This window comes from Diceros bicornis, chromosome 7, assembly GCF_020826845.1.
Source record: "Diceros bicornis minor isolate mBicDic1 chromosome 7, mDicBic1.mat.cur, whole genome shotgun sequence".
In the NCBI taxonomy this organism is placed as follows: Eukaryota; Metazoa; Chordata; class Mammalia; order Perissodactyla; family Rhinocerotidae; genus Diceros; species Diceros bicornis.
The window spans coordinates 54,842,910-54,862,521 of record NC_080746.1 but is presented as its reverse complement, the minus strand read 5'-3'; the positions used below and the strand labels follow the sequence as shown (position 1 = coordinate 54,862,521).

General features: G+C 36.1%; 1 protein-coding gene across 11 annotated transcripts in view; it reads left to right on the top strand.

Annotated features, from left to right (window-relative positions):
- Positions 1–19,612, top strand: part of EMSY (EMSY transcriptional repressor, BRCA2 interacting) — an 88,440-nt gene that overhangs the window by 2,964 nt on the left and 65,864 nt on the right. For 8 of the 11 annotated variants that reach the window (XM_058545571.1, XM_058545572.1, XM_058545570.1 and 5 more), the window contains exons 3-8: positions 3,977–4,076; positions 5,740–5,814; positions 7,130–7,171; positions 10,625–10,800; positions 12,434–12,586; positions 14,408–14,667. In XM_058545571.1, the coding sequence (XP_058401554.1) occupies positions 3,977–4,076; positions 5,740–5,814; positions 7,130–7,171; positions 10,625–10,800; positions 12,434–12,586; positions 14,408–14,667 (806 nt within the window). The remainder of the gene's footprint in view (positions 1–3,976; positions 4,077–5,739; positions 5,815–7,129; positions 7,172–10,624; positions 10,801–12,433; positions 12,587–14,407; positions 14,668–19,612) is intronic. The other 3 variants (XM_058545569.1, XM_058545567.1, XM_058545565.1) reach the window with 2 other exon arrangements.

Below are 19,612 nucleotides of genomic sequence, written 5' to 3'. Positions count from 1 at the left end.
AAAGGGCCTATCACAGTGCCTGACATCTGAGTGTATAGTGTTTTAAAGCGGTTGCTTTTAGTCATTAATTTATTTGCAAGTGAATCTTCAAAGGAAATCTTTGTTGGGAATTCCTATGTGTAAATCAGAATCATAGCTGCTCTGGCTCTGCCTGCTAATAATCTTTACCCTTTTTATTTCTCTTCAGGCCATTATGAGGATTTCTCTATTTTAAGCTACTTCTTAGCATTATATTTTAGCACATCCAGAGAGCTTTTTTTGGTCATTCTTTTATCTTTTTTTTTTCCTTTAACCATGTATCTAAACTTTTAGTATAGTTCTAAGATGGTTTTCTACACACTTACATGCGGTTGTTGTAACTTGCTAGCTACTATTTATAAAGTTGGACTCATATTTATTTCATAGCTGAAATAATTGTAGAGGAACAGCTCACAACTGCAGTACATTAGATTAGAGTTTCCAGGCTTTGGGTTCTTGAATCAAGAGATTATGTTTAAATATAAAAATGGTAACCTTTAAGTCTAAATTTATCCTTAATTTTAGTCAGAGCTGTGGGTAATGCTGCTGGAGAGCTGCTTCTCTACAAAAGAAAACAGCCTTCCTACAGGGTAATGTCATCTTCAATGACCCTTCACGTTAGGAGGTGAGCCTTGATAGTGATTTGCAGAAAGACTTCCTCCCCACCCGTTGGCTCATTATCATAACAATGAAACCTTTGAATTGCCTCCAAACTCTAGCTGTAGGTCCAAAGTTTAGAGAAGGTACTGTATTTAAGAATTAGCTTAAAATATTTTAAGAATTAGCTTTGTCCTTTTAAAAATAGTTACAAATAATTTTAATATAAGATGCGAAACATTTAGATTTTACTTAAATATAAAGAAACTGGGATAGAGAATTTGTTTATGGTATACTGAACATACCAGTAATAGATAAAATGCTTCTTTCCTTCTGTCCCACCTCTCCCCTGCCCTACTTTTTAATGACCATTCCTGAACATGGGACTTTGTGGACTATAGTATAACTGAGTGGTTGATTTGTTTAAATGGAATGGGTTGAGGGCTTTATGAAAATGATTTGGCAAATCTTTGGTTTCCTGTGGTGTTTGCATGTGTTTATTATTTCATTATACTTATGTGTCATTACAGTTAACACTGCAATAGAATGGCACCAAAAATAATACCAGAAATTCAACTAAGTTTGATATTTGTCAGGATCTGAGGATACCCTTCAAAATGGAAATCAACAAATGTGAAGCAGATTGGGAAGCTAGTAAAGATTCTTTACAATAAGTGAATTCCTGGAGAACGGGAGGCAGTGCCTTGGACTGTGTACCAATAACTGTGTTCTCAGTCCCAGTTTTGTGTGAGATTGCCACCTTTTACTTTTGTGCATGACTTTTTAGTTAGACTTGGAATGAGACTTCAAATGTCAAAATCTTTGTCACATTTCTTTAGTTAATTTCACTTTTTTTGAAAGTGTGTCTTGATCACTATAAATTCCACAGGCCAAAAGTGAGCTTTTTCTTTTTTCTCAACCACTTCCTCTCTCTGACCTCTCCATTTCTTTTTATGGTATTGCCATTCTCCTAAGCATCTCATAAACTGCAAAACCTGATTCCTTTCCTTCTGCCATTCCTTCCACATTCAATCAATTACTGAGTCCTATCAAATAAAATTTTTTTAGACTGGAATTAGAGGCTTTTCTTAGTCAGGTCCTGAACTTCTTTTCAATTTTTATCCTTCTTTATTCCTTTGTATGTGTTACTTGCTGGATTTTAATCACCTTGAGGATAAAGACTTTGTTTTGTTTCATATGAATATTCTCTATGGTACCTTATAGTAGTAATGTTCAGTTAGTAGTTTGGTTTGAATTAGTGTCTATCCAAGTACAGGCATATTTTTACTTCCTTAATGTAAAACTCTCAAAATAGTCACCAACTATTCCTGGAAGTTTGATGTCTATATGAAACATTATCTGCTCTTTTACTCTCTATTCTTTTGCATATTTGCATTTTTACCCCCCTGCCTGCCTGGAGCACAGTTCTCTTTCTGATTAAAGCTTATGCTTCCAGGCTAGATGATGTGTTTCTCCTCTGTACTTTTACCATTGTTTTGTAAACTGTATCATACTTGTCTTATGACTCGTTTCACTGTAGCTTTATTCTAGAGTTAACTCTTTGAGGGCAGGATTTAGCATACTCTCTGTAATAAATAATAGGACTCAATACTGATTCGTTGAATAAAATATTCCATAAATGGGGCATAAACATTTAGAGTCTAGTGATTTCTTAGTTGGTTATCCCCAGTGCCTTTCTGAACTCCCCTTTGGGTCATGATAAAAGCTGAAGTATTTGTTTCCTGGAACGAAGTATTTCCTTCCTTCCTTCAGAGCAGCAGAGCTTTGTCCTTAGAGGGACCCGGTGAAGCATCTACATAGTATCCAGCACAGATTGAACATGCAGGATGTTTACACATAGGATAATTCTGTTGGACCAGACATTTCTATTTAATATAGTCAGCTCACCCTTCTATATAAAGCTTTTTTGTGTCAGAACTGTGAATAATATGAACTGAATGAGGCTACTAATTTATTGTTGGTGTAGTACCTAGTATGCAAGTGTCCATGGCTTCATTATTTGGCTAACATTGAGTGTCCGTTGTGTGTCAGGCATTGGCAAATAGCAAATACTGGTAGCAACTTGAATTGAGGAAGAAAATAACTGTAATCTAGACACTTATTTCCCCTCATTTTATTTTGCTCAGTTATACCTCTTATAGTGTTAATGGTTTAAAACAACAACCATTGTATTATTTCTTGTGATTCTCTGGGTTGCTGGTCTTGTCTGAGCTCTCTCAAGTGGTGTATTCAGCTGGTAGTTTAGCTGGTGGACTGGGTTTAGCTGAGATAGCTAGGCCTCTCTCTCCATGTGGCCTTTCATCCTGGGCTCTCACAGCTTGGTGATGTCAAGGTTCCAAGAGAGCAAGGCCCTGTGCAAGTGCCTAGGGAGCTTCTTTTTGCATCAAGTGTGCTGATGTTCCATTGGCCAAAGCAAATCACATGCCAAGCCCAGAGCCAGTGCGGGAGGAGACTATACAAAGGTAGTACACAGGGGGTACACTGGGAGGCAGGCATGTTCATTGAGAGCCACTGAGGGACTTCTTTGTTTTATAGTTTAATCAGTACTAGGTACTGACAGTTTCATTTCATAATGGTTGTTGCTGTGAAAAGATAGTGAAATGAAACCATCTGGCATTGGGGTTCAGTATATTATGTCCTGGTTGCTGTAAGAGCATTTCATGTTCCCTAATCTGCTATAGTCATTTTGATGGTGGTTTTTATGCAGAGGATCTTAGATCTGGAAGGTACCTTCAAAGTCTCTTCTAGATAAAAAAACTGAGGCTCAGAGATGAGAAAGGACTTGCTCAAGGTTACACAACTAGTAAGTGGCAGTGCTAGAGCCAGAATCTGGTCATTTGACTCTTGTCCCAGTAGTTTTTCAGTTGCGCAGTACTCATAGTACTCTCAGCTACCTGGGAGGGAGGTGGAATGTAGTTTGAATTCTCAGGCAGGCCTAAGGAATTTTTCAAGGATTGGGCAGTGAAGGTACCTTTCAATAATGCTAAAAACTACACTTATCAGCCTTATCATATCACTTGGAGTCTGTTCCCAGTTGTTGGTAGCACCTGAGTTAGGTGTTTTTCTATGATAATGTGAGACAAAATATTTACTGTTAGGTTTTTCTAAATGTTTTTACATATATGACTTCTGTGAGTCAGTAAAAAATAAAATGATATAAAATTATAAAAGCCGCATTTTAATCGATGTTATTAGATAAAATTTTTGAGAGAAATTAAAAATATTTGCATATTGATTTTTTAATTGATTTTTAGATTTCCTGCCCTGAAATTTCACTATATGAAGCCATAGTATTAAAATATTAAAGGCCTATCCTGATAAAATAATTTTCTTCTTCTAGAATTGGAGGCATATGCTGGAGTTATCAGTGCACTTCGGGCACAGGGGGATCTCACCAAGGAAAAGAAAGATCTTCTTGGAGAACTCTCAAAAGTTCTTAGGTAAATTATCATAAAAGTTTGTGACATGTGACTGTAGAAATTTCGTTTTGAGGGGTTTTAATACTTTTCATTCTCAAGTTGAAGAACAGAGGTGTTCAAGTTGTTGGTGCTTAGGCATCCCATCCCAGTTGTGTGCTTTTTTACAGAAAATTATGTAATTTACCATTTATTCTGTAATCTAATCAGAAAGGGTTTAAGGCAGGTTATTTTAGGTTTGAGCTACCTGGGAAAGGGAAATATTTTTGACATGGGTGAAGGGAAGAAGAGCTGGCAGCAACTGGATAGAAGATCTGGAGTGGCCAGTGGCATTTGTTGGGGAGAAGAAGGAGATACTAGGAAATTGTTGTCTTACTTCATAGAAATGGGTGGTGATTATATACTCATAGCCTTAAACATAGTTTATCCCTTCAGCTTCCCATTAGAGTGGCACTTGACTCTGTTAAAAAATTCTAGTGACAGACATTTTTTGATATTTTGCCTTGATCATTCTGACATCTTGAGCTTTCTCAAAAAATTAGCTGTTTTAATGGAAGTTTCCTTTCTACATTTTTTTTTTGTCTGCTGAGGAAGATCTGTCCTGAGCTAACATCTGCCAGTCTTCCTCTATTTTGTATGTCAGTTCCCGCAACAGCATGGCACAGACAGGTGGTGTAGGTCCGCACCTGGGCTGCCGAAGCGGAGCACGCTGAACTTAACCACTAGGCCACAGGGCCAGCCTCTCCTTTCTACATTTAAAACCATTTTGTCCTGTTCTTTTTTTTAAGTGAAAATAGGGAAGAGGCTTTTCCTGTATTTAATCAGCATTAATATAGAGTTGTTATTAAGCCAAATCCTCAGTCTTATTGTCCTTTAAATTTAACAATTCATATTTTTTGTTTGTTTGTTGTTTATATTTCCTCGTAAATTCTGCTTTCCAGCCCCTTAAATAGTTCAGTCCATGGTATAGATTTAGCTTAAGCAGTAAAGATTACAATTTGAAGAGTGGTATTCATTTTATTGAATATTTATGAATGGAATAGGTGTGGCCTTTTTTCAGTTGTGTAGTATTAACTTTACATGTATTTAATCAGGATCAATATAAGTACATTTTAACCATAGTGGTACCATAAAAGCTGAAGTATTGGATAATAAAGGAGTGATATCCTGGTGTCGAGTTTCATAGCATATACCCACAGAAAACTGATTATCTTGCCACTTTCATTTCTTTATTATATTCACTGAACCTAAGATTGTAGACTCTTAAGCTTTAGAAAGGACCTTAGCAGACTTTCTTCTGAGTGCCAAAATCCTCTTCTCAGTAACCATGATTAGAGGTCATTCAGTGGCTGTTTGCATATTTAGATAAGAGGAACATCTGCTAATCTTGAACATGGTCTGACATTTCTGAGTTTTGGAAGTAATGACTTGATATTAAGCCAAATTTGTCTTCCTGTGATTTCTAATTTGTAACTAATTTTCTCTGCAGTTACACAGAATCAGTATGAATCCTTTTCTATGACTAATTAAAGCGTGTGAAGATATATATTAGGCACCTGTCTAGTTCTTTTCACAAATCAGTCTTGTCCCCTCTCCCCCAAGCAAAATGTTGACTTAACCATGAATAAAAGTGTAGAAAAGAGCTGCCTGCTTGGCAGAGTTCTATAATGGCTATTTTTTTTCATAGCATCTCAACAGAACGCCACCGTGCTGAAGTTCGGAGAGCAGTAAACGATGAACGGTTAACAACAATTGCACATAAGTAAGCCATTAGTCATACCACCCCTGATTTTTTATGACGTAGTATAACATAGTTTTGAAACAGTCTTCCTATTGTGTAGCAGATTCCTGAGTTTTTATCTTAATAGTAATATCTCTATACTCAGGGATCTTGATTATAGCGGTGTTAACTGTTTATTCAGTTGGTTATGTTTTTGCATTTGGTTAGGCAAGCTTTAAGTACTCAGGTCAAATCTGTTACAATGTAATCTCTGTATAACTAAAGGCCACCACACTTCAGCAGATGATTCTCTTACTCTAAGCAAAGTTTAGTAACAAAGTAGTGTGCTCCCTGAATTTGACAGCCCCTTAGAGGTTCTTTGTAATGGTATTTGATGTGTATATTGCTTTATAAATAGGCATTATAAGTTTTTTGATAACTGACTCGAATATTTCATGTATTTTGAGATTCAGAAAAAAAGGTTGTAAAATATATGTTATGCTTTTAAGAAATATGAATACACTATATCTTAATTTAAAAAGCCAACAGAATAAAATTATGAAAGATTTTTATCAAATTGTTTTCAGATCGTTATAACTATTTGACAGATGGGGTGGAGGGCATTATAGAGTATGTATGGAGACAGTGCCTCCTAAAGAATAAAAAGGAATAGAAATCCTTTAAATGTTAATGCAAGATGATAGGAACATTTCATAAAATATGTTCTAGTATAATTCATTTGTTTTTTGTTTTTATGTTTTACTGTGAAATACAACTAAAGGAAAAAATTTAGTGCATTTCCATATTGTGATAAATAGTGCATTTAAACCAATTGGCAGTATTCGAACTGACTCAGAAGATCCATTAGCTTCATGTTGTGCTTCCCTGTTCCTCATTTTACTTAACTTGTAAAATGAGGTGCTACCTTTTTAACTGCATAGTTTGAAAGTTTAGCTATTTGAATTTTGAGGTTTTTCAATGGTAGGTATGTATGCACTGTAGAAATTTGGAAATTTTCCATTAGAGACATTAAGTATTTAGTTGGCAGACCAACATGGTTGAAACATTCAAATATTGATGTGTTCCTCCTCTAATTTGCTCTAAACTTTTGAATTGGGATACTCTAAAAATAATAACTGAGACAGATTCTAATTTGAGAACTGCTAATAGGAAATTTACGTGCTAAATAATAAAGTAGTCAACAATAGCTTGCATTCAGAGGCACTTAGAGACAAAATCAATACCTTAGAAGCATTGGAACAGTATTGTGGGGCAATTAGTTTTAAGTTGATGCATCAGTTTCATACTTAAAGGATAACATTTATTTAGTCTCCTTTTCCTTTTTTCCCCTTTAAAGAATGAATTTATCCTTATATTTGGGTGAAAGACCAAGTTACAGGTATGCAACTAGGTTATTATTATTTCAGGCTTTTTCTTGTATTTATTTCAAAATTGAAGCTCTCAATTATTCAGGGGCACATATTCCATTTACAAATTAACCGTGCCCCTTGCTTTTCCTTCTCTTCCCCTCCTCCCCCTCCTAATACTGCCCACCCTTTAGCCATTTTGCTGCTTGGGAAGTACCTCTAGTCAGAGGGTGGGAAGGGAGAGGAGGTGAAAATTTTAATTAGTCATTTTGCTACTTGTTAGTTGTCCTGGAAAAGGTTTGGTTGAAGAATTTACAAGTTTTTGCTAAAGTACTTTTGGATAAAATGTGGGTTGCTTTAATCTGTTTGACCTCTCCCTTTCCCTCCTCTCTCTATCAGCATGGATAATTGAGAGTTGGCTTTTATCTGCCTGTGTTTCCTCTTTTTTTCTCTTTCTGATTTCTTTAATACATGAATTTAATTTTTTGAAAAGAGTTTACTTCAGTGTATAATTTTAAGCTTCTTTGGTCTTTCCATACTCCTGTTTTAATATTTTATATTGTGGTTTTAGTTTGACCAGATGTCGAATTTACTCATTGAGCCCAAGGGTCAGTGAGTGGGGAATGGTGAGGAAGGAATAGACCCCTCCTCTCCATCACCTCTGCCCTCTTCCCCTCAGAAGTTGCAACGGAACCCAGTTCCTAAGGTTATCTATAGGAGAGCTTCACACTCTGATCCTGAAAAAAGCAACTGGAGCCAAGCAGGAATGCATCTGACCCGACTGCATTCCCTTTCTCCTCTCCCTCCCCTCCCCCACTCAGAACAGCAGCTTAGGCCAGAAGGAATGTTGTTGAAAGGTGAAGAGAAAGCCGAGAAGACTGAGCACAAAGGAGGTGGAAAAAAAAGGAGTGGGGTGTCTGGGATCAAAGAAAAGCCTTGCTTGTGGCTTAAAGCATAACACTTATTATTTGGCACCAGACCATTTATTAAGTTTGATACTCTAATTCGGTTTTGAAATATGTCAGAATATTATAGTATTAAAGTCTGGAATGTCAAGGGGCGTCAGTTTTTAGTTGGGCTACTCTTGCCAGCGTTGTCTCTAGAGTTCAAAGAAAAGCAGTTATCTGGAATTACAATTCTCTTAACCCCTTCCCCAAAAGCCAAATGTTGTTAGGATACTCGGTGAGTTTCTATGTGAGGATGAGGATTTCATGCTGGTGCCCTGCACAGCAAGGGATGTGAAAGCCAAGATAGTTTCAGTAGTATTATGTCAGATTTCTGAGAAAAGGGACTGGAGCAAGGTTTCCACCCTCTCTTGCCATACTTAGTGTAAATAGAGAGGCATTCTTACATTGAAACTTAGGTATCCCAGGGAAGCCCTGGAGTGAGATGTTTACAAAAATCTGTAAAAATCGGTTTAGATGATTTGTGCAACTAATGCATATTTACACCCTCGTTACTAAGCAAATAGGAATTTTTTAAATCTAATTCTAACATGATGTTTAATTTTTCACTCACTTAAAAAAAGCTTGAGCATGTTTGCATGAGTAGAAATTTGGAAGATTTATAGATCTTTCTGAAAGTTGCAGTTGTGTCTTTTGCACTGCAAATTGTTTTTTCCATGGCATATGTTCATGTGTTTCAAATGATTAATCTTCCATAATTTCTGCCACCATTTAAACAATGCACCAGGTAAGTGTAGACATCCCTTTATTTGTGTGGTAAACTCTCACCAAGCAAATTTCTTAGCGATATTCTAATAAAACGATAGCAAAATAGGAATAAGCCAAGAAAACGCTGAATAGCTTTTAGAATTTTTTCCTTTGGCAATTAGCTAAAGCCCGTTCTCTCTTGTTTGTACTGTTCTCTATTTCAGAACTAGCATCAACTTGGAGATTAAGTGATAAAAAATTTGTGAGGGTTATTGGGGTCTTAGGAACTCCTCTTTCTCTTGTCTTAGGACTGTGTTAAATCAGAAGGGAATTTGCAGATTTCCTACAATAAACTAATTGGGTTCCTCAACTCCTAGAAATTCCTTTCTGAACTGAATATAAATCCTTCCCGAGTTGTAATTTATTTTTTCCATTCAGTGAAAGTTGGTAGTAATTAGACAGCAGTGCCCACTTAGTATAAATCAGAGGCAAAAGTTAGACATAAAACACACTTGAAAAATTTTATACTTTCTACTTTTGATGTGGTAAATAATTTCAGTAGCATGATGTATGCTTGTTGAAAGAGATGTTTAGTAGCTGTCTGACCTTAGGCAAGTTATTTAACTTCTCAGTGACTCAGTTTCCCCATCTATAAAATGGAGATAATAATACTACCAATTTCATAGGATTGTTGAGAGAAGTAGATGAGTTAATACATATAAAATGTCTAGAACAATGCCTGATATATAGTAAGTGCTTAATTGATGTTAACTATCATCATTACCATTGTCATCATCATTATAATTATTCCACTCTCCACTAACAAGGGCTTTGTGTAATCTGTCAAAATCTGATGAATCAGTGGACACACAATCTTAAACTCTAGGTTGAGTTGTAGGATCGTTGGTTTTTAAAAAGGTGCAGTGAATATTTCTTAGTGAAGAGTTTGATTGATTCTGAGTGAATTTTAAACTTTGACACTAATCATTAGTCAGGAGAGGTGACACGACTACTTTTTGTAGAGCCAAGTGAAGACACCTGTCTTTTCATATTTTAACCTCTGTTTGGATTCCTGGGATAAAATTTGCTCAAGAAGTTTGGAGTAGAAAAACTGAGAACAGTGTCTGCTTAGGGATAGATTTCAGTAGCCTCAAACACTTCTTACAGAGATGAATGGAAAAAAAAAAAAAGTACTGGCAGGTTTCTTCCAGTGTCCTCAGATCTAGTCTATTTTTTAATAGGAAGGATAATAATATAACACATTGTCAGTGACACATGCAGTGATATATACAGCCCTCGTCTATCCCTCAGTACCTAGTCTCCCTCGTTTACTGCCTCAGTTTCCCTTGTTTGAAAGCCTTAGAACCTCTGGCCATGCAGGCAGTTAGATAATTTTGCAAAGGTTCAGTGAATTCCATCCTTAATTATTAAGGAAAATCTGATTTTTAAAATTATGAATACTTTTTACCTTTTTAGTTTAATTACAAAGTTAAGTTCTCAGAGTTAGGAGAAATACTAGTTTTCGTTAGCAATACTGGATTTAAACTAATGAAAATAATGTCAATGTTTATTTAGAAGACATAGGAAAATTTTTCATAGTTTCGGTTATGTTCATTAGAAGATTCAGATTATAGAATAAAATGTGTGTGTGTGAAATTCCTTGAATTCTGGTTATTCATAATTTTGATCTTGCTTATGTAATTAAAATAAAGCCTCTCCTATTCACTCAGGGTACTTTTTATAATTTAAAAAGTTATATTTGTTTAAGAGAATATATTTGATTCATTTTTAGTGATTGAGAACCCTTGTAGCAGTGTTTTCTTTTTTGTTTAGTATGTCTGGACCTAATAGCTCTTCAGAATGGTCCATTGAAGGTCGTCGATTGGTACCGCTGATGCCCCGGCTGGTTCCCCAAACCGCCTTCACTGTAACAGCTAACGCTGTTGCCAATGCAGCTGTGCAGCACAATGCATCTCTTCCAGTGCCTGCGGAAACAGGAAGCAAGGAAGGTGAGTAGGAAAATATTTCTGTGTGTAGAGATGACTTTTCTCAGATTCTTCAAGAAAAGTTGTCTTATTTTTCATCTGTTTTTATCCCAGTGTTTAAAGGTTGCAGAACATAGTGAGCAGCTCTTATTCTGAAACTAGAAACTGCCAAGACTTTAGTCTCAGCCAAAATTAAATCTCCCTTTTGTTCAAAGTGTGAATTATATTAATCACAAAGTCGCAAAAAGCCTCCTTGGAATGAATTTTTGATATCAGTGTATCTTGTTAGAAGTGAATAAAAGGCCTTAATGGGTGACATGGAAAATAAATAAGATGATAGAAGTCATTTAGCTGCTGGACAGAGATGCTGAACTGATACTTTAGAAAATAAAGCTCTGTTTTTGTCTTCTGGAATCAATGGTATATGCTGCTTCTCTGTTCCAGTCAATGTGCTGAATCCGTTAGGGATTACCTGGCAGAAGGAGAAGAGTTTCTTGTTACTTAATCTAATAATTGACACACACTTTAAAAATCCTTGAATTCTCCTGAGGTCACCAAGAGTAATATTAAATTTGAGAGCACATATTTAGGTTAACTCTAATGGCTTAGTTTGGTATTGCATGAAAATGACCCTGAAAATAATGCAGTTGTCAGATTACTTTGGAGCATTGCCTTTTCTTGACTAGCAATGGGCTGTGGAGCAGAGTGAGACACTCTTTCCATGCATGCCAGACTCTGTTTTAGGCTGAAGGAAACTATATTTAGAGAGAGACAGTTAGCAGCGTATAAACTTGGCCTCCATTGAGTTCCTGTTTTCTTTGTTGTAGGAGGGGTATCTTCTTTTTCCACTTTTACCGTTTCTGTCCACCAACTCTTCGGTAAAGTGGAAAGGATTTCCAATGGTCAAATCTATGTTTGAATCCTAGTTTGCCATTTCCTAGCTGTGTCACCTCCAGCAAGTCTTTCTTTAGTTTCTCTGAGCCTCGGGTTCCTCATCTTTAAAATTAGGATGTGGTGTTGTGAGAATTGGTGATAATATATGTAAGGATTTAGCATAATGTGTGGTACTCAGTAAATGGGGCCTATGAGCTATTCTTGCTTCTTGTGGTGGTTATTCAAGAAGTTGAAATATGACGTTGTCATTACTTTAGTTATTCTTGCACTGCTTGGATGGCAAGTGACTAGTGAGTTGGTTTATAATAAAGGAACCTTGCCTTGGTTCCCCTCAGTAGCCAAGTTGGAAATTGCTATGGTTAGGGAAAAATTATCCATCACTCCGTCAGTGGTGCTGCTTTTAGTATTAAAAGGGAATACAAGTAATGTGCCTCTTGCCCAACTCCTGCCATGAATGAAAAATTTTTTTCGTTTTTCCCACTATAGTTTTAAACTTGATTTCTTTGTAATTGTGCTCTTCTCCATTGGCAGTGTTACCTGTAGACAGCTGTTAAATACTTGGGGAAAACTCAGTTAAGTGATGATTTTCAGGAAAGGTTATTAATTAATACCTTTTAACCTGTGAACCTAATACCTAGTATTGGCCTCTAACTGCTGATCATATGAAAATGTTAAAATTGGCCTGCAGTGAAAAAATAATTTTTCTGTATGTGTGGACAGTTTTGGTGAAAGTTAACAGCAGACTTTTTTATCGTTCCTTCAGTAGTGGTTTGCTATTCCTACACAAGTACCACGTCAACCCCAACCTCTACCCCTGTTCCAAGTGGCAGCGTAGCAACGGTTAAGTCTCCAAGACCTGCCAGTCCTGCCTCCAATGTAGTTGTCTTGCCAAGTGGAAGTACTGTTTATGTCAAAAGTAAGTGATATTCTCAGTGTTATCAGGGCCTTCTTGGCTAAATGCTGCAGCATAGGCTCTGATTAGATCTGCCTTCCTGGATTAAATCATCAGTCCACTGGCTATTAGCAGTGGTTAGTTTTTGAAGTTTCTAAAGAATTCCTTCCTATACATATGACTAGGTATATACTGCTTTTTAATCAGTTCTGGGGGTTGAGAAATTACTTCTTTCTTATTCTTTGTGGGAAATCTGCCTTGAACAGTGCTATCCTTCAAGTATTCACTTGTTTTGATTGTCATGGAATAGAAACGTGAATAGAAATTGAAGGAATGTGCTTGTGTGATTTATTCAGTGTTTACTCCTATAATTATAATCTTTGTGGTGTTTTAAAAATTATTTATATATCATCTAACTGTTAGACTCAGTGAAGCATTCTAGAGAGTCCATCTTTTATATTCTAGTTGACTGTAACTTTGATTTTCATTTTTCTCAATATAGTTATAAACTTGATTTCTTTGTAACTTTTAAGGGTGGAATTTGCTGTTTTAGACAGGAATGATTTTAGGTCATTGTCAGCCTTGTTTAAATTAGAGTCTAAAAATTGAAGGTGTAAGGAGTTATATTTTATGACCAATTTTATGAGTCATGCTGTATACTTTTTTAATGTCTGCTCTGTAGAGATTTCCTATGTATATTGCAAGGTTTTATGTTTCTCACTTGATTCTTTTTAAAAGTCTACAAAAACAGTTGAGGCTTTAGTGCATAAAGAAAAAACTAAGAATCTGGGACTGTTAAGTTTATATCTGATTTCTGTGGATTTAGCCAAGGTGGTCTTTTAAAATAACTATAGAGATCTATTTTTTGCTCTTTTTTTAAAACATTGAAAATGAATCCCAAACGTGAAGAAACCATTTCACATAATATGTAGTTTGAACGGGAGGTTTATTGCTTTATTCTCAGAAGTGACACAGGCAACATTAGTTTGGGATATAATTATTCATTCACCTAACGTCATATGCACAAGGCACTATACCAGGAAAATAAACCAATAAGAATTAGTCATTGCCCTCTGGGAGCCCCTTAATAATGGGAGACGTGCACAGCGACAGCCACATTGCCATGGAGTAAGTGATACAGAAGGGGACGTCCAGAGTGCTCTGTAAGCTCAGAGGAGACATGGATTAGCTTTCCTTAGAGGAATAAGAGAAAGCTTCACTGAGGACTTGGCTTGCAGGATGATAATTGCAGAATGATGAAGAGGTCACTGATGGTAGGTGGTATTCCCCAAAGAACAATAGTGTATAGAGACTCTAGATGGATAGAACGTGGTAAGGTGGCTTTGGGGAATGGTGAGTAGTTCAGTGTGCCAGGATTATAGGGGTGTGCAGGGTTAGGTGGAACAGGGTATCGTGTTCTTGGAGATATATAGGACCGTGAACGATATAGTAATGATTTTGTGCCTCATCTTGTAGGGAGATAAAAACTACTAAAGGATTTGAGGCAGGGCGTTGGCATGATTCGATGTGAGATTTTATAACTGGTAGTAGGATGGAGGATAGAATAGAAGTGGAGCAATTGGAAGCATGGACACCTTTTAGGAGATTGTTGCTAAAATACAGACTGGAGATAAGAAGGCCTGACATGGCTGTAGGATTAAAGAAAGGAGGGAAGGCATTCAGAGACAACTTCTCTGAGGGAAGATTGATAGGACTTACTCTCTGATTGGGGCTTGAGGCAAAGGAAGAGGTCCAAGATGACTGATGACACAAAGATTTTAAGATAAAGTATAAAATGCAAAGTTAAATTGCTGTAAATATAGCAATATTGTCATTGCCTTTCAGGTGTTAGCTGCTCAGATGAAGATGAAAAACCCAGAAAACGAAGGCGAACAAACTCGTCTAGCTCCTCCCCTGTTGTCCTAAAGGAAGTTCCAAAGGCCGTTGTTCCGGTCTCAAAGACGATCACTGTGCCTGTGAGTGGCAGTCCCAAGATGAGCAACATCATGCAGAGCATTGCCAACTCCTTACCACCCCACATGTCTCCTGTGAAAATAACCTTCACCAAACCATCAACACAGACGACAAACACAACAACACAGAAGGTATGTGGTGGAGGGAGTCTCTGTCTGCCAATTGCTATTTCCATCTTTTTCAGTCATTATGATTCACATTTAACAGACATGCACTGAGTGCTTACTATGTGCTTGGCATTATGCTGGGAATGTTCACATCTCTTTAGTTCTGCACATAAAGCTTTCGGATAGGTATTATTATTTCACTTTTTGTAGATGAGGCTCAGAGATGCCAAATGACTTGCCTAATATAACACAGATAGCAGATCTCCCACTTTTAAGACTTTTGGTCAGTTTTATTGTGATGCCATTTGGAAAAAAATTAAAATATAAAAGATTTTTTTAACCTGTATTTGGATAACTTTACCTTTAGGAACTCAGTTTTTACTTTGCCAGAGTAACAAAGTTGTCAGTTAGGTGTTTCATAGAAGAAAGGAAGGATATGATTAAGTGAATAATTATTGTTGTCTTTTTTTTATTCTTTGTATGCTATCATTATTTCATTCCTGAACTCTTCTCTCAGTATGTTCAAATCATCTTCTGTCAATTTTATGTTATTAGAACCCTCTAACTTCCCGCACTAATCTGGATGCTGATGACACCCTAGGCTTGTTGCACACCTGTATTTCTGGGCATCTCCCTTCACCATCATTGTGGTCTTCCTCTTTCTTGATTTATTTACTCATTTGCTGGAGCATATCCTCCAGTAGCTTCTTGGTGTATAGGTGGATGGAAAGTAAATTTTTTGAGACCTTGCATGGTGGACTAAAAATTTCTTTATTCCACCCTCCCACTTCCCTGATGGTTTAGCTAGTTAAAGTATTCTAGGCTGGAGGTCATTTTCCCTGAGAATTTTGAAGGTATTGCTCCATTGGCTGTTGGCTTCCAGTATTGCTTTTGAGAAGCCCAGTGCCATTCTAATTTCAGATCTTTTTCTCTTTGAAAACTTTTAGTAACTTGCAGAGTTCTGAAATTTCAAAGTAGTTTTCCTTGGTGTGGGTCTTTATTTTATCCATTGGGTTGCACAATCAATGGCCCTTTTCATTTTAGACACTCATGTCCTTTGATTTTGGGAAATTTATTGAATTATTTCTTTGATTTTTCTCTATTCTCTCTTTTTGGATCAGTTATTTTTCAAGACATTGAACTGCCTAGATTGATCCTTTAATGTTCTTATCTTTTCTCACTCCCATTTCCTGTTTGTTTGCTTTTTCTTTCTACTATAGTATAGTGGTTACAAGTCTGGATTTTGGAACTAGACTTCCTGAATTCAAATCCCAATTTTTGCCACTTACTAGCTGTGTGACTCTGGGAAGACTAAACTCCAGACCTAAGTTTTCTCATTTGTAAAATAGGGAAAACAATATATCTATTTTATAAGGTTTTGGGTGTAAAAAAATGAAATAATAAATATAAAACTGTTAGAATAGAGCCTAGCACATAGTAGATGTTCTATAAGTATTATTTTCTTTGTCCTTTTACTTTGTGCTTTACTATTTCTATGGAACTTTTCATTTTTGCTATCATGCTTTACGTTTCTAATAACTCTTATTCTCTGCAAGTTCCTTTTTTTTAAAAAAAATAGTGTCCTGCTCTTCATAAAATCACCATATTCTCTTATCTGATGATATTCATGATAATTTTTTTCATGTTTTCTTCTTTCATGTTTTCTCTCTTACCTGTAAGTTCCTTTTATCTATTTGTTTTGATCTCTGTCTTTCATTTCAGAGTCTCCTTAAATGCTGGCTGTCTGTCTATGTATGCAAGTGGGCACTAAAAAGCTAACAGAAAGCTCTGTGTATAGGGTGGCACATGTTGGCTGGTGGCTTTCATTGTAGGTTGAACTAACTGGGCTGCTTTGTTGAGAAACACCCACTACCCCTTTACCTCCACCAGTTGTCACTTTCATTAGGGCTTTTTCATGGACTGATCAGATTTCCTTAGAAAAGAATCTTCTAGTCTCCTGCCTGCAGTAATAAGCCTGTCTGCCAGTATTTTGGGAGTAAATGGAGGGAGAGACCTGGATAGTCTCATCATTCAGTATATAATATAGACTTTACTTAACCCTTCTGTTTTTAGCATAGCACCCACCCGCTTCAGCCTGGTGTCATCAGGTTCCCTTGGATTCAGTCTCTCCCTCAGAGAATAAATGCCTAGTCTTCCTTTAGGATGGGGGAAGATAGCTAGGGATCTAAATGCTGCTTAAACAAATTTTCAACTAATTTTTCTCTCTCTAGTCTCTCTTTTACTCCCACTTCAAAATATCTGGTGCTCTCAATTCCTGAGTCTTTCTGGGGTTCTCTGATGCAAGTTGTCTTGTTTTTTGTTTTTGTTTGCTGTCTTAGGTTTCCACTTTCTTGGGTGTGCTTGATCGGTTGCTACTTATCTGTCTGTTTTCCAGTTTCCAAAACTTCATAGCTGTTGTCTCTTTTCCATTTTGACCTTATGGGTTTATGTGCCTTTCTTCCTTTTAAAATATCCCTTCATACTGTTTTAGAGAGATTTTGGGGAAGGAGTGGAGATAAATTTTGTGTTCAATGCGTGGTCTTTCCCACCTTTGAATCTTCAGATCCACAATAACTTTCATTTAATGAACCTCCTTGAGTTTCCTGGAAGATGTCATTATATAATAAAAACAATTATCATTTTCTTAATGAACTGAAAGTGGTAATGAGCTGATCCGTGGAATATAATTCTATTTTCAGTCTTAGGATGAGGTATGATGGTGTGGTGTTAAAATCAAGCAAGAATTTTGGTAGTCAAAGAGGCCTGGGTTGGAACCCCAGCTCTTCCAGTATGACCAGAGATAAATTAGTCTTTGTAAATCTGTTTACCCATCTGTAAGATGAGAATAATGCCAATTTTATAAGGTTGTTGTGGGGATTAAATGAGCTTGGGTATTTTAAAGTGCAGCATAAGGTATATACTCAAAAATGTTAGCTCCCTTTCCTTGCAGGTATTTTATGGAAAGCAGTGTTTTATTTATTTGCACTGTTGAGAATGAGCTGTTCCAAATAGTGAATTCATCAGTTAACTGAAGCTTACCCCTTAATATGTAGAAATTGACTATTTTTGATGACTTTACTGAACATAATTTTTGCATTTGTATTTGATGACTCCAAGGTAATCTTTCTGAATATCATTTTTCATATTATATTATAATATAGTTACTGCTTTCTGGGCTAGCCCTATAATGATGTCATCAGCCTGCTATACTCTGTGAGTTTTTAAATCTACTTATTGTGATTTTTTTTACTACCTTCTTGGCTGGGTCTTATTTTATCAGTAATTTTTCTCTCCTCCCCCCTTCTTATCTACTCTTTTAATTTGTTTTTTGAGAAATAGTGTAGCAAAGTTATAGCTAAAAGAGCACCCACCTCCCATCCATGTCCTTCTATTCCCTTACTGTGTTTTATTTTTATTCATTACACTTATAACTAGTTGACATTATATCACATATTTGTTTATTTCCTATTTCTCCTATAGAGTATAAGTTGCTGAGGGTAGAGACTGTCTTATTCATCACTGTATCCCCTAGTGTTTAGAACAGTGCCTGGCATGTAGTAGGTGTTAATTAATATTTGTTGAATGAATGAATGAATAAATGAATAAATAGATCTGGTTCCAATACTGGCTCTGCCACCTCACTTGAGCCTCTGTTTCCTTATAAAACAAAGATAATAATAGTACTTACTTCCTAGAGTTATCAGGATAATTAAATCAGATGATTCATGGAAAGTGCTTAGTATATAGTACATATGATGAGTGTTTAGTAAATGTCACCTACCATTATTAACTTTCCAACCTTCTTTGGTAGACCTATATAAAAATACTTGTAATAGATGGGGGGTTCACCTATAAATGAAGTTGGTGAAATTTTTTTTGATTCACTGGCTTAACCATATCTCTGTTTTCTTTTTTCTCTTCTGAATTGTCAATTGAGAATAGATAGTTGAGGTAGTTACTTGTGATGCTTATAAGAGGGCATATTTATCTTCAAAGTCATATATGAGCCATACCCTGAGATTCCAGGCTCAGAACCTTAGATTTGTCCTACTGTGTTAAAAAGTAAACATTTAAAACAAACTAAATTAAAAATAAGACTCATTCATTCCACAAATATTTAGTGAGTATCTACTATGTTCCAGATGCAAAACTGTATTCTTTTATTTCACGTGGACTCAGTGCCAGTAGTGTTATATTTCTTGGACAAGCTGAGTGTAGATAGGACTAATAGATATTCTTTGGGATTTTGTTTTCCTCTTGCTTGGTAATTGGATTTTTTGGAAATCTCTGTAAGGCTGTTGCCATTGTTGCATTCACCTTGGATTTCTCACAAATCCTGTGTAAGTCAACTTAGGAATTATTTTAGGTAAAGTGAAATTTTACATTAAGTATAGTTATGAATTTGTGGACTTGATTCAAATTCAGATAGGTCATCGATTTTCAGGGTAGACAAATTTCCACCTATGTTAATGTGGTGCCTTCATTTTGAGTATAACATTGGTACAGCACTTATATAAACAAAGCAACAGAATATAGCTTTATGCTTTCACGTGCTTGATTGATATTTTTCATTTTATCCTTAGGGTGCAAGTCCCAGCACTCTTAAGGAGTTTTTGTGAGTGCTAGAAGGTCAGTAATTTGAATTATGGCCTGAATAAACACTGTTGGGTTCACTTGGTTTCAAAATCCCTTTATTTCCCCTGTCGTAATAAATAACTTTAAAGTGCAAGTAATTTTCTTCAAGGTGGATCTCTAATTTTGGATAACCCCTTTTCAGATCAGAAATGAACTTGCAGATTGAAAACTCAAAATATGTTGTATCATTTGTGTCTATAACCTAAAACATGCTCAATCATTTGTATCTATAACCTAAAACATGCTCTTAAAGACTCCAGATTTATTTTGCTAAAATTTTGTTGTCTTAATGTTAGAAGCCTACATGCATACTCTAGTTCTAAACTTGCAGATA